At 36.8% G+C, this 15,435-nt stretch overlaps 1 protein-coding gene across 1 annotated transcript in view; it reads left to right on the top strand.

The window, feature by feature from the left end:
• The window catches only part of casp7 (caspase 7, apoptosis-related cysteine peptidase), a 57,826-nt gene extending 47,209 nt beyond the window's left edge, over positions 1–10,617 (top strand). Inside the window, exons 4-7 of the mRNA XM_028791433.2 lie at positions 2,306–2,434; positions 5,063–5,238; positions 7,246–7,384; positions 10,032–10,617. Of these exons, the coding sequence (XP_028647266.1) occupies positions 2,306–2,434; positions 5,063–5,238; positions 7,246–7,384; positions 10,032–10,258 (671 nt within the window). The 3' untranslated portion in view covers positions 10,259–10,617. The remainder of the gene's footprint in view (positions 1–2,305; positions 2,435–5,062; positions 5,239–7,245; positions 7,385–10,031) is intronic.
• Positions 10,618–15,435: the final 4,818 nt, after the last annotated feature.

Genomic DNA, 15,435 nt, shown 5'->3' with positions numbered 1-15,435 from the left:
CGCAAGGCAGGGAACCAATCCCGGGCAGGGCGCCAACCCACTGCAGGACACATACATACACACACCCACACACCAAGCACACATTAGGGCCAATTTAGAATCGCCAATCCACCTAACCTGCATGTCTTTGGACTGTGGGAGGAACACCGGAGCACCCGGAGGAAACCCACGCAGGCACGGGGAGAACATGCAGACCCTTGTTATTATTTATTAGTTTAAATATTATGCAGTTTAATGATGGTAAAGTTGTTTAAAAAGTCACTTTAACGTGTCAGTGGACAGAGATTGTTAACATTAACAGAAAGTGTAGTTGGTTTACAAAAAATATTTACTCTTTATTCCTTTTCTAAGACATGTTCAGTGCAGTACAACTTTTAACAAGCACCTCTGGATATTTTACTAAATGCGTCTTTGGATGGCTGAAAATATGTTGTCAAAATTTTTGTTTAAGTTGTTTGCAAAATTTGTTCAATAAAAAGGTTCTATATTTTGACTGCAACTGTCATGCAATGTGATTCCTTCTCTTCATTAGTACCACCCCCTTGAAAACTATTACTTTATGGGGCCATGCAAACCTGTATTGATACTTGTGTGCACAAAATGTTTTTTTGTACAGTGTACAATTCTCATGACAGTGGAATAGGTTATTGTTAGTCAGTAATTGCAGTGGAAAATGTGGTTAACATCCACTCATGCATAGAAAAAAATACCAATACTGTGAAACTGGTGTAATTTTGAAAAATACCGTGATATAGAATTTTAGTCACTCCGCCCAGCACTAGCAGTGAGCATACACTACAAATGGACAGATTCTGATTGAGCATATTCAAGATCTTATTGTCATTTTTATGCTGTATAAAGATGTTGATCGCACTGTTTACACAGTATCAGTGATCTTCTGTGGCTGCATGTATGTTTTAAATGTTTTATATGTTGGGAGATGGTTGTTGCTATCATTTTGGTTTAGTTCATTTGAAGGTTAGTGCAAATGTTTGCTGTATGTTTTTAAATAAATTTACAAAATATGTATGTGAAAGAAAGAAAGAAAGTTACTATTATAGTGAGGCATTACAAAGGTGTTTTGCTGTTGGTATGAAGGAGCCCCAGTAGCGTTTCTTGATGCACTTTTGCTAAATAATTCATTGGCTGAAAGTCCTCAGTGTTAGTGTGTCATGAGAGAATGTGCAGCAATGTTTTAATTTTCTCCTTCACAGGAGGGTACAAAGTTGAAGAGGAAGCAATAGTTTTAAACAGAGCACAAGAAGCTTAGTTCACTGTCACTTCAAAGGCTAGATAAAAAGTAGCATTTTAACCAAAATTCACTTAATTGATGGGTGACTTTTTTAACACTGCTGTTTATACCCAGGAAGAAAACAGTGACCAGCTAGTCTTGAAGTGCCTTGTAAAGTTGTCTGTCTTTAAGAGACATCTCAAAATCAGTAAGCGTGAAACTGTTTGGTAGCAATAATTTGAAAACAGTGCCCATTTTAACTGTTCTTGAAACAGGAAGCATAGTTAGTAGGAGAACAAAGCAGTGTGTAGACTTCTGGGAGTTATGTATAGAAAGATAATGTCATTCTCTATTTAGGTAATCCCCTGGCTGATATTAGGCCATATGTTACATATATTCAAGTCTTTCAGAGTTGTTGTCTGGTTGTGAAATCAACTAGACTAAGTTATCTCTTCTCTTTCTTAATGACCTGTGCTGCCAAGACTTTTCTCCTTCTGTTAAGTTTAAGATATTTGGTAGTTGATACCTCAACCTTAGTCACATACCTGTATATATCATCTAGCAACTAATGATGCATTTTCACTGATGTAGGAATCTCCATTAACAACTTGTTCAAATGTTCCCTCTTTTCAGTCTTATCTTGCTGTTACCAAAATTAATATTTATTCTCTTTCTCTAAATAATTGGTTAAACTCTGGTCACTGACTTTTGGAATAGTAATGGACCTAACCTTAAGCATCACTATCTATTTTTCAAAAAGCATCTTCAATGCAAAATAGTTTTTGTATATTTTGAAATTGATTAGTCATTTGCTTTAGATGTCTTTAGTGGATTTTTGTGGAAACCACATGAGATGTGGTGAATACTTGTATATGAAGTTATGTTTGTTAGCTCTACAAATCTACTTATGCATACAGTGAAGTATAGATTACTAATCACATTTCTTTGTTTTAAGATATATTCTTCATATTTTTTACTCTTTTCAGTTAAAAGATGCATTAAAATTGTATGTAGCAGAAAACTTTCCTTGGGGTGCTTTTTCTGAATTTAGTAAAAAGATGTCTTTTTTTATAGGAATGAATGTGCGTAATGGCACAGATAAAGATGCAGGAGAATTATATAAATGTTTCAAAAGCCTTGGATTTGAAGTACGCATTTACAATGATCAGACATGTGAAAAAATGCAAAATCTTCTCAGAACTGGTATGTGAATTTTCATTCCATATTTTTGTTGTATTTCCTGTTTGTTTTACAGTTTTAAGTTTAATGCAACAATTTTATTTCTTTTAATTTATTTAATGAGATACAAATTGTATATAGCATTGTACTAAAACAACTAGGAATTCCATAATGTCATAACTAAAATAGTTTATGAACTCCATGCATTATGTGTCATAATATTGCAACTAAAATTTAGTTTGTCTTTATTGCTCACCATTGTTCATTCCCAATGTGAGATATAATTCAAGTTCTTGTGGTCACAGCCCTTCTGCAAATGATTTAACTAAGCTAAAGAAGAATTTCTGTTGTTGTCTGTGAAGTTAATTGCAGTATGTTTTTAAAAAAAAAGAATTTCTCAAAATTGTTCTGCTATAATATATACAGAATATCATAAACAAATTCACCTTATTAAGAATAAAATAATTCTATCTTAATGTTATAAATGGCTTTGTACCTCATCTGAAATTTGAAGTTACTAGGTATTCCACAGATCCAGATCCTCACACAATGAGTATAACAGAATAAATTAGAAATGACTTCTCATAATGGACTGAAGTAAAATAAGTTGTACCCGATCAGGCAACACATGACACAATCAGAATGAAAGTACAGATGCCTTTCTGAATATTTCAATTTTGGAGTTTTTGGAAGAGTAGCTGTATGAAAAGGACAGATCCCATGAAGATCAAAATGAATTCAAAGTACTCGAGCAACAAAGGCATTTGTAGATTACAGAAATTTACATATTTTCTTAAATATCTAAATGTACATTGGAAAATGCTATTAGGGTGTGAAATAAAAAAAAAAAACAATGTTTACAAGGAATTGGGATCTTCTAATGCCCTATCTTGGTCATTTCCAGAGAAGAGGAAAAGTGGGCTCATTTCTCCTTGAATTTTCAGCCATGAGACTTAACAGGCTAAACTCCCAGCCTGACTCAGAGCCACTCATCCAATTTGAAAATGAACAGTGGCCAAACATGCAGAAGGCTTCCTGCTTTCTCCAAGCCTCAAGGTTGCACACCTTTTAGAAGACTATTTGCTGTTGTGACAATGGGCATTATGCAGGAACCAGGTGAAGCTGGAGCTCAAGGGTTCAAAGTGTCACCTGCCTTCAGCCATCACAAATGTCACTGGACTGCCAAATGAAACACAGCTGTTCACATCTTAACTGTGTGACTGAAGCTTATTGTATGTCTTTTTGGCATTCAGTACCTGTTTGTATACTGGTAATACCTATAAACGTCTAATAGAAGATGCAGCTGAATAATATTATCAGCTACAAGAACAATAGTTAAAGTCTGTGAAGCAGTCCCAATTTTAAATTTGTTTTATTCTTATCATGTGCTCTTCCATGTAACAGCCCATTGTACTATGTATTAATTACAAATGTACAGTAGTATGACAAAAAACAATGTCATACTTTGTTACACAAAGAAAAAATGTAATGATGACAAATAAACAGAAATTAGGAATTAATGACATTATATATTAGCAGGGGTGGCGCAATGGGTAGCGCTGCTGCCTCGCAGTTGGGAGACCTGGGGACCTGGGTTCGCTTCCCGGGTCCTCCCTGCGTGGAGTTTGCATGTTCTCCCCGTGTCTGCGTGGGTTTCCTCTGGGCGCTCCGGTTTCCTCCCACAGTCCAAAGACATGCAGGTTAGGTGGATTGGCGATTCTAAACTGGCCCTAGTGTGTGCTTGGTGTGTGGGTGTGTTTGTGTGTGTCCTGCGATGGGTTGGCACCCTGCCCAGGATTGGTTCCTGCCTTGTGCCCTGTGTTGGCTGGGATTGGCTCCAGCAGACCCCCGTGACCCTGTGTTCGGATTCAGCGGGTTGGAAGATGGATGGATGGATGGATATATTAGCAGCCCCACTTTGACTTTGTAGATGGTAATGTATGCAAACATAGCACAGTGTCACATACTGCAAACATAATCCATATACATATACATAGGAAGAAAAGGAAGCTTATTATTGTACTATACTGACAAGCACTAGTGCAGTTGTACCAGGAGTGCCTTACATTATTTTGTGGTCAACTAAAGAAACCGCAAGTCGCCTGCTGGAAAATGTTGGGGTGCCAATCCGGACTTACCTGTTTAACAAAAATATTTCAATTTTTTAAGTCACCAAAAATTAGATTTGCTATGCACAGCAACAGAAAAAGTTCAGAACATGATTGTCATCAGGCTAGGTGACCAAAAAGTGGTCCATCCTTTGTTGGGTTTGATGCAAGACTGAACACCTCCTCCTGGCAGTAGTGGGATATATAGCTTGGGGACTGATAAGGACAGAGTCAGCTGCCCTTACCAGGCATCTTCTCTGTGCTGCAGTGGGAACAAGAGAGGAGAATGTTAGCATCAGCACCCCCCCTCAACCCGGAGCGTTAGTACATACTTCTGATGAGCCCAGAGAGTGGTCCACAGATGTGCATGCATGACAACTTGTAAGACAACTTAGCAGCCAAAGTTCCTTTTCCTCTCTTTGAGTTAGCACGTGTGCATACAATGCCATTTTTTTAACAAATCAATTATTTAAACGATTTTTACCAAACTCTGACCATTTTTTTTCTTTCCTTCTATGGTGGGTGTTTTCTTTTAAATATGTAGCCTCAGAGGAAGACCATAGTGATAGATCATGCTTTGCATGCATCCTTTTAAGCCATGGAGAAGAAGGTATGATCTATGGAACTGATGGACCCATGGCCATAAAGACGATGACTTCACTTTTTAGAGGAGACATGTGTAAGAGTCTTGTTGGAAAGCCCAAACTTTTTTTTATTCAGGTTAGTTGATTTTTAAAAATCACATCTGTATAAAGATCATGTGTGCACAGCAGATTACATCTTAGTGCTTTTAAGGTCTACATATCATGCATTGGGATTATTTAAGCCATTATATTTAATGGTGATTAATATCATTCAACAGTGAAAATTATAAATGGTGGCACTGCTGTCCTACAGTTCAAGGGGGCTGTGTTTAACTTGGACTGGTCACTGTCTGTGATGGAGATCTCTTGTTCTTACAATCAGGGCTGGCTGTAGCTTTTTTCCTGCCCTGGATGGGATGGAGGTAAAAATGTCACGCCCAAACCACAGAGTTTTGAAGGCAATTGCTTTACGTCTATAGCTTAAAAGAACTGCCCTCCCCCTTTTTGTTTCTTGTGCAACATTACACTGATATTAGATTCAATAGCAGGGGCAGGGGAAGAACCCACTTGGAGTTTTGAGTTTGGTGTTACACTGTTGGCCCTGCTTCCAATATCTTGTGCAGGTTTTTCTCCTACAGCCCACACATGTCTGTGTTAAGTTAATTGCCCCCCAAACTGATATTGTATAATTGAATGTGGGTGTGTGTGTACATCTGCCATGCAATGGACAAGTGCCATGTTTAGGGTTGTATTTTGCCTTTCATCTGGTGTTTTTGTCCTATTCAAACATGCTGAACAGAGTAAAAATGACAGATTTTGAAACTATTGTCTTTTTGATTAAATATCAAAAATAAACTACGGTATGTTATCCAAGAAATCAAAATTTCATATGTGCTATTCTTTCAAGCTTTTCTGAAAATATCTTATAAATTCTTGTTCTGTTTTTAAACATTGCTGCTTCCTTGTATCATGTGTGATGTGGCATGAATTTATTAAAAGTGATTTGTAGAATGCTTTCACCTTGATATTGTGTAGTGTTTTCTTCTGTAGTAACACCAGAAGCTCTCAGATAGTGAAAAAATGTATAGTGGTACACAATAATATGCCAAAAAAGTCAAAGGAGTGCTAATATTTGTGTGGAAATAATTGGGGAAAACTTGTTAGTGTTTTATTATGAATAAAAATGTTACAATTGTGTGCACTGAGTTAGTTTGACTGTGCTGTTTGTTTGCAAACAGGGCTGGATATAAACTTTATAGAATTTCCAGGACATAGGGTAGAAGATAAGGTTATAACAATCATATGTTCTGATATTTAATATGTCCTTTTATATAATGTGTCTAGGAAAAGTGCTCACAAGAGTATGTTAAATGGGCTGAGTCCAAGAGCTGAGTCCAGGAAATGGACAGCTGCATTGATTGAGTGTCTCAGGATGCTTGTTCCCATTAATGACTCCAAATGCAGAACCTGCAAATAAATGTAGTATACTCTTAACTGAGCCTGTGTTTCCTAATTGTAACACGTCATAGTAGAAAAATGCATACCTAGAGGTTCAGATAGTTAACTAGAATAAAAATTAGGTGTACACGTTCCTTAACAGCATTTGCAGATTCACATTGGTTTCTTCTGAATCGCACAAAAGGGTAGATGGCTCTGCCAGAGCTCAGGTTTACTTTGTTTAAATCAGATCAAAGTTAAACAAATCTGTAAATCTGCTGTGGGCATTTAATTATTTAGTCTGCAAAAAACCTCCATGATAAAATTTTGGAGCAATTGTAAATGTTATCAAAAGCCTTAACTATTCCCTGGAATCCAGTGAAATATACTGTATAATTAAAGAGGGAAAGGCTAAAACAAAAAAGAATATTATGAGCAAAGTCATTTCTAATAATCCAATGGAGATTCATAATTCTTTGTATTAAATGGCAGCCTTTGTGAACCTCTCACAGGAGTATCCAAAGATCTACTTGGTTTTTAACAGTATCGGAAATTCAAACTCAAAATAAGCAGTAATATACAAAGATACAGTGATATAACTTGTTCAGATTAGATGTGGAATTTATTCTGCTGCAACCCATGTTGGATCACTAAATTGATGACACAATGTATTTGTTTTAGCTAAAATATTTGGTTTTTTTTTAAGGCTTGTAGAGGTTCTGAGTTTGATAATGGGATCCAGACAGATTCAGGACCACCAAGTGAATGTTTGGAGACAGATGCAAATCCAAGACACAAAATTCCAGTTGAGGCAGATTTCTTGTTTGCCTATTCCACTGTTCCAGGTAATCCTTGATAAGTAGCGTACTTTGCAAACATTGATGTTACTGAATCCTTCTTTGCGATAAGAGTGACATCGGTACATTTTGGAAACTACACATAAAGAATATAGTTTTCTTTCTTGCTTGCTTTCTTTCTTTCTGATTTTGAAAGAGATGTCATTTAAAGTATGAATTTTATTCAGACCATTAAACTTAATATTAGCGCTTTTATATTCAGTTAAAGCTACATAAACAAGGACTGTCTAACTGAGCTTCTTTTAGAAGGACAGGCTGATTTAATTATCAGAGCTAAAGAGTCCTCCTGTATGCCTTTTAGCAAAACTTCTGTATGCTTAACTAGTCTGTTGTAAAGAAACCTTGACATGCAAGCTTTAAATGAGAACTGGAATCATTTCAATTTTCTTATGATAATATGTCTTAGGAGTATTGTTGTTGTTGTTTCTGGGGTTTTGCAATGCTACCAGCAGTTCACAAATATGAATATTAAGCAAAACAGGGGAACCTGCAGAATTTCACAAGAAAAAAGACAAACGCAATAAGAATTTGCATTTTGTAACAATGTAAATTTGCCATTGGTGTTCATGCTTGTAAAGTTCTATTTATGAAAGTTGATTTTTCTGTTAGTGCAGTATTTGTTATCTTCCAGTTCTACATTGCAATTGACCTTTCTCCGTAATGTGTGCGAAGTATGACAGATGCTGAATGCCAAAGATACAAGTTAATATATCCTTCCAGCCATCCATTTTCCAACCCGCTGAATCCGAACACAGGGTCACGGGGGTCTGCTGGAGCCAATCCCAGCCAACACAGGGCACAAGGCAGGAACCAATGCCGGGCAGGGTGCCAACCCACCGCAGGACACACACAAACACACCCACACACCAAGCACACACTAGGGCCAATTTTAGAATCGCCAATCCACCTAACCTGCATGTCTTTGGACTGTGGGAGGAAACCGGAGTGCCCGGAGGAAACCCACGCAGACACAGGGAGAACATGCAAACTCCACACAGGGAGGACCCGGGAAGCGAACCCGGGTCCCCAGGTCTCCCAACTGCGAGGCAGCAGCGCTACCCACTGCGCCACCGTGCCGCCCAGTTAATATATCTAATATTTGTTACTAGGGAAAGCAGTGCATGGAATATAGTTTGGGAAATACCCACTAACCCAGTACTGATTTCAAAAGGAGTTCCTCTGACACTGAAGACAAAAATGTATTTAGGCCACGTAAGGGTAACAGTGAGACTTGGTTATTGAAAGCAAAGAATTGACTTGAGATTTGAAAGGATTCATATGAAAATAATAATATGAAAATAATCAAGAGAATGTGCCTGATTTTGCTGAAAGAAAGGAAAACAATTTTAGGGCCAAGTATGTAATTAATTTATGTGGTGAAGTGAAACAGGTAGAGGTATTCTTGCAATGATGAGCAAAAGACAAAGGAGAACAAGATATGAAGCATACTGTTATAACTGGTATGTAGATGGAAGGGGAAAAGCCTGTAAAAGAGACATAGTAAAGTTAAATGGAAATACCAGTAAACACAAATAGAAAAGTGCCCACTACTAGGGTGCTCCAGACCAAGAAAACAAGAGAAAAAGAATTTGTGGTGCAACCATATAAGTTCATGAATCACACCTCTATTTGTCAGTCAGCATGTCTGAAGAAGACTGTCTCTGGCTGTCCCTTTGCCATAGTAGATGGCACTAATATCTGCATGCTGTCTTTGTGGAGTTTACAGGTTCTTCTTTGGTTTGAAAAGGTTTTCTTGTTTACTGCCACAGGTTGTGTTAATGACCAAATGTAAATTGGGGCACTGTGAGTGAATCAGTGTTGGTGAGTGTGCACGTCTGTGTATAGGCATGTAGCATGATGGACTGGAATTCCATCCTGAGTTGTTCTTTCCTTGTGTGTACAACTTTTAGTATAAGCTCTGGCCCATAGTGAAGCAAGTCCCAAAATGCTTGAATAGATTAATTTTTTCACATTTGTATGCCCTTTTATCAATAAGGTCATTTCAGTAATCATTTAATATCACTACAAACATTCCTTTAATTTCTTTACTATTATTTGCATCATTTGAATCAGAATAATCAGAGCAGGTTGTTAGTCGATAATGAGCAAAAGTTGGATATTACAAATACGTAAATTATTGTTTCCATGCTAATATGGAGAAAAAAAACAAAATTTTAAACACCAAGAAGGTGTTTCATGTATTGTTGATTACAGCAATGCATTCTTGAAAACATGTGTAATTGACTTTTTGAAACCTAAGCAATTTCAAATGGTTTTACAAGAAAAAAAAATGTAGATCCTCTAGTTTTTTATCATATCTAAAAGGCAATTTTGACAATGATGTGCATGAATGAAATAAATGTTCCGAAACACGGCTGTCTTGCAACTACAGGAACTTATGTGGACATTTTTTTAGATTGTTTGGCCTTCACGCGTCACAGAGTAGTGATTAATAAATGAATGTTTCACTGTTGTATAACTGTTTACATAGTTTTGCGTTTAAAAAAATTGCCAATAAGTTAAATGACAAATTAGCACACTGGTCCTTCAACAACCCAGTTTGGGGTACTTATAAAATACTGTCCTGAGGATTCTGTGTACCACTGATTAAATAATATTAATGTATGTGTTTCAGGCTATTATTCTTGGAGGAATCCGGGGCGAGGGTCCTGGTTTGTGCAGGCTCTGTGCAACGTTCTGAATGAATATGGGAAGCAGCTGGAGATCATGCAGATCCTGACTAGAGTCAACTACATGGTAGCCACCAGTTTTGAGTCCTGGTCAGAAGACCCTCGCTTTAGTGAAAAGAAACAAATACCATGTGTAGTTTCCATGCTTACAAAAGAACTTTATTTTAATTAAGTCTTCAGGAAAATCATTACTAGTTGAACATTCAGGGAGATTAAAAAAGCTACTTTTACACAGTTGAAATTTTATTGTCCAGTCACAATGATGCTTGTCTTTAAAGGTGTCCATTACACACAGCAGACTGGTAGTGTAATATGTATTCATGTTGCTTGTGGGGTTCACAAAATACTGTATTGGTTTGCAGAAAAGTACCCAAATATTTACCTTTTTTTCATTGAAATTCAATGAGCACCTGTTGTTTACAATGTATAAATGAAACTTTTTTATATTTGTGGTTTAGAATAAATTTATAAAACATCTAGAGCCATATTAATGTTTGCTGAAGAAATAAAACATGATATATTAAAGCACAATACCTGTCTGTGATGTGTGTTTTCTTTCTGTTTATGCATATTATCATTAAAAGTTTTTCAGAGAATAAAACAAATAATTTTTTAGGCTTTTCTGAATGTTTGTAAATGTACAGCATATTGCGAAACAGTAGAAACAAATTGGAAAATTTAAGTATGTTCCTACCTTTCAGTCTGTAGAAATAAAATTCACCTTACAAAATAAGGTAATTTACAATAAAAGCCATTAAGTAAATCTTCTATGGAATCTTCACAGTGAAGTACAGGTTTACTTGTCTCAGGGATACTATTAAATATTTTTGACAAATGCAAATTGCTAATTTTCTCTAATTACATTTCAGAATTCACAGTCACTCATTTACAGTAGCTGGTAAATAATGACTTGATTCTTGAAAAATATTGGGATTAGGAAAGTCAAAATTATCAAGTGTATTTTAACTAAAGTCTTTATTGACTGTATTAAGGTAAAATGCATGAATATAAATTCTGATTAATGCAGTTAGCCAAAAACATGTCAAATAATTAATTCAACTTTGTACAGAAGGGCATGGTGCTGCAGGTGTCATTGCTATGCAGCATATCGGTAAACGGCAGTGTAGTGTAACATGCTCTCTGACTCGGAGCCATGTAGTGTGATTCCAGATTCTGAGCAACTGACAGAGACATGAGGTTGAGCAGCAACAATATTTAACCTGTGCCTTTTTACTGTATTGTGATTCGCAATTTAATTAAATAGTACGGTAATAATTAAGTAAAGGCTCCTGTACCATCCAAATTTGTGTCATTAAGGGTCGTCATGATACCAAAATTTCAATAAGATACAAAGAAAAAGATGTATCTACATAAATTGCAGATTCTGTATGCATTAAAATCTTTACAAATAATAGAATTTGTAGTTATTAAAAAAGTATAGGAATATTTAAGTACAGTAGTAGTAGTAGTGACCTTAATGCAGAGTATGAGCCATCCTAAAACCTACAGTTCCAGCCACAATCATAATCCTATATACAGTACACAGATTTGAATTTTGAACTGGTTTCTCCAACAATACAGTATAAAGAAACTTTATTATGCTCTTCTCTTAACTCATAACGTGTTGATTTAAGCAGGATTAGTTGGTTTTAAAATGAATAGGTGTTTGGACCCATAACTGTAGCCCTGTTCATTCCATTCATTTATCCTGGCTTCATAGTATACTGTATTAAAAGCTAATCTCACCATCATTTCAACTCCCTTTTTAAAATGCATGACTGCAACTGAAAACTTATTGGTCACTCTTAAAGCAAGCACAAAGTGTGTTTTTTTATGTTTTTTGTTTGTGAAGCAATTCCGTTTTGGACAAAGGTGTTAATAATGAAAGTTTTGTCTGCCTTGAAAATGCAGCAGGATTTTTGTGCTTCTTGAGGTGTAGCTGCAACTGCGACAACTTCTCTGTCTCTTCCCCTATCTGCCTTTGCCACCACTGACTGTTTTTTCTGTGTCTGCATACCATAGGGTGAAGAGTGTAGCCAAATCAGTATTTGTTTTAAATTCTCAGTTTCAGTTTTGACCTTCAATATAGAAATAACAAATTTGCAGTAGCAGTATCAAACTAACCAAAAATTAATGTTTGAGTGCTTATATTATAAATAAATATATATTCAAAGATATTGGAGTGTAGCTTAAATATTCAGGATGATGCCTATAGGGTTATAACATGCATTTTTACAATATGTGTTAACATTATCACTTTTTTTGCTTGTGGTGCATCTTCAGACTATGACATTCTTATGAGTGACACACAATAGCTTAAGCAAATGAAAATGGCAGCCTCCAAGCAAATGTGATTCTTGAAAAGACAGCCCTTCACAAAAACGTGATCAAAGACAAAGTAGAATATGTCACAGTTCACACAACAAAAAAATACAGACAAAATTGAGCAAAATCATATAGATTGTTTGAACAAGTTAAATGTAACCAAAAAAGATTGCTGGTGGCAGACAACAGATTAGGTGTGTAGTATTATGGGATGAGTGGAACTCGCCAAGTTGGTTATAGGATTGTTCTACACTTGCACCCAGAGATCAGCACACGAACAGAAAGGCTTACACACAGAGGCCCCCTATCCACTTAAGCGCTGTTTATGTGTGATGTTTGTATTGCCTGTCCCCCTTCAATACTCCACATAAGGATTCATTAGGATTTTCTTGTCCCTAGATATATCCTACACCAATAGGCTGATATACTTTGGTAGCTTTGGATAACCTAGACACATGGAGGCTGATACCCCTTGGTTAATTCACTTACCCACAAACGATGCTTTATTCCTACCATGCTGCTCTCTATTGCAAACATCCTACCTCAGCCTGCAAACCCTGTAGGAAAATGAGTAGCAATCTCCCCTAAACCACATTATTATCTTAATCACTCTGGATATAAAGAAAAGGTAAAAATGTAAAAAGTTTGGAAAGCACTGGTGCAATGAATGCATGTATTGTCTTACTACTGTTTGTCACTCATAGCATATTAAAGTGCAGCTGAGGTGTCCTGGAATAGAAAATCTTAAGATAAGATAAGAACTTTATTCATCCCGAGGGAAATTCTTATGTCATTGGCATGTTCAGTGCAACAAGAGAAATAAAGGTAGTACAATGAAGATTTAAAAAGAGAAAAAGAGTAATTGTGCAAATATACAAAAATATGACAGTTTGTGCAAATGTGCAAAATACGACAGTATATGAGAAGCATATGACAATTGTGCAAATATACAAAAATATAACATTATTATTAAATACAGATTATTAGTGTAGGTTATGAAAAGTGACTTAGTACTTGTGCCTGAGTAAAGTGAGCTAGCTGCTTGTGATGAGAGGATGGGACTAACATACCGCCATAAAGGCTGAAAAAGATCACCTACAGAACGAAGAGGAGTTACTGTATAAAGCCTTATTGCCACAGGTAGAACAAATCTTTTGTGGCGTTCGGTTCTGCATTTGGGGGCAATGAGTCTTTTGCTGTGTGTGCTCTGATGGTTCCTCAAGGAGGCGTGCATGGGGTGAGAGGGGTTGTCCATGATACTGAGGAGCTTTTTCAGCATTCTCCTCTCGGACACCTACGTCAGATCCTCTAATTTGACGCCTAGGACAGAACCAGCCTTTTTAATCAACATGTTCAGCCTGTTATGATTAGCTGTCTTCACCGGACTGCCGCAACTCACAGCTGCAAAAAAGGTCTGTCTAGTAAATAACAAGACTGTGTTTCTATCTCTTAAACAAAGCAGTTTGGTTACACCTTGCCTGATGAAGGGGCCTTCGCTGCCTCGAAAGCTTGCATTTGTAATCTATTTAGTTAGCCAATAAAAGGTGTCATTTCACCCTACTTTCTCCTGTATTAAACAAAGCAGTGAGAACTGATTATGAGCATTTGCCATGCAGGTTTAAACCAGCCCAAACCTGTACAACAAACAACAACACTCTGCTGTTAAAGTTGATTGTCAGTCACCATTTAATGCAATTGTGTTTCCCCTTGTGTGCCGGAATCATGCTAAGTTTAAAAGTTGAGCAAAGTGTCACTTTGAAATTTTTAGTAAAATTCATCAAAATACCAACGGAATCTTTTCAAATGCTTACTATGGCTTACAGGGAAGACTGCATGTCTCCTGGGTGTGTGTTTGAGTTGCACAAAAGATTCAGTGAAGGACATGAGAATGTGGAAGACAATGAGTGCCCTGGACGACCTTCCACTTCAAGTACCAAAGAAAATGTAGAAAAAATTAGCCAGATGGTTTGAAAAGACCACCGACTCAGTTACCGAATGATAGCTGAAACCATAAACATTGACAAAGACACTGCGTGAGAATCTCAATATGAAAAAAGTTGTGCCAAGGTGGTCCCTAGGGTTTTCACACCAGAGCAAAAAGAGTGCCGCAAGAAAGTTTGGGCCGATATTCTGCAGCAAGTTGAGGCAGACCCAAACCCAAGAAGTCATCACTTGTGACGAAATCTGGATCTTCCAGTATGATCCTGAAACAAAACGACAGTTAATGCACTGGAAGACACCGTCATCATCAAGAATGAAAAAAATGCGTCAAGACAAAGCCATGCTCATCATGTTTTTTGACACAAAGGGCGTAATTTTGGCAGAATGGGCTTCAGAAAGCACAACAGTGAGCCAGCATTATTATAAGGAGGTTTTGACAAAGCGGAGAGAAAGTGTACGAAAAAAATGGCCAGAACTGTGGAAAAATGGTTTCATTCTTCATCAGGACAATGCTCCTTCTCATACAGCACTTTCTGTGAAGCAGTTATTGTGTCAGTCTCTTAATTTAATAGACAGACCTCGTATGTTTAAACTGCAGATTGCTTATATTAAATTTTAACCTTTGCTCAAATGAAAGATGATGAACTGACTTTACAGGACTCTTAAAAGAAATTTGGATACAGAGGCAATTTACCTTTGAGATATTTCTCATTCATTCTTCCTGTATTGTACTAGCAAATTATAACCATAGCGCATCTGTTTCAGTTGGTTTATAACTGCATCTGTTTCAATTAGTTTAAGTATAGGCGCCACGGAGCACGAAGCTATTTAATTAGTTTATAACCTGGAAGCAGAAAAATACTATGGCCACCTCAGGGCTAGAACCTCTTTCAATTAGTTTTGTAACTTGTGAAAGGAAAGAAGTATGACGTGCATAAAAAGATCAAAGGCGTGGGGCAGGCTCATTTATCACAAAGACAAGATAGCCGATCAAATATGTATAATATCACATGTTCTGAAACCCCTTGTGTGCATTTTAACATAAATATGCCTTGTCCGAGGGACCAAAGAAAGTGACGACAG

The sequence above is a fragment of the Erpetoichthys calabaricus genome, chromosome 2 (genome assembly GCF_900747795.2).
Source record: "Erpetoichthys calabaricus chromosome 2, fErpCal1.3, whole genome shotgun sequence".
NCBI classification, from domain to species: domain Eukaryota; kingdom Metazoa; phylum Chordata; class Cladistia; order Polypteriformes; family Polypteridae; genus Erpetoichthys; species Erpetoichthys calabaricus.
The sequence above is the reverse complement of the archived record's forward strand: the minus strand, read 5'-3'. Positions and strand labels throughout refer to the sequence as shown.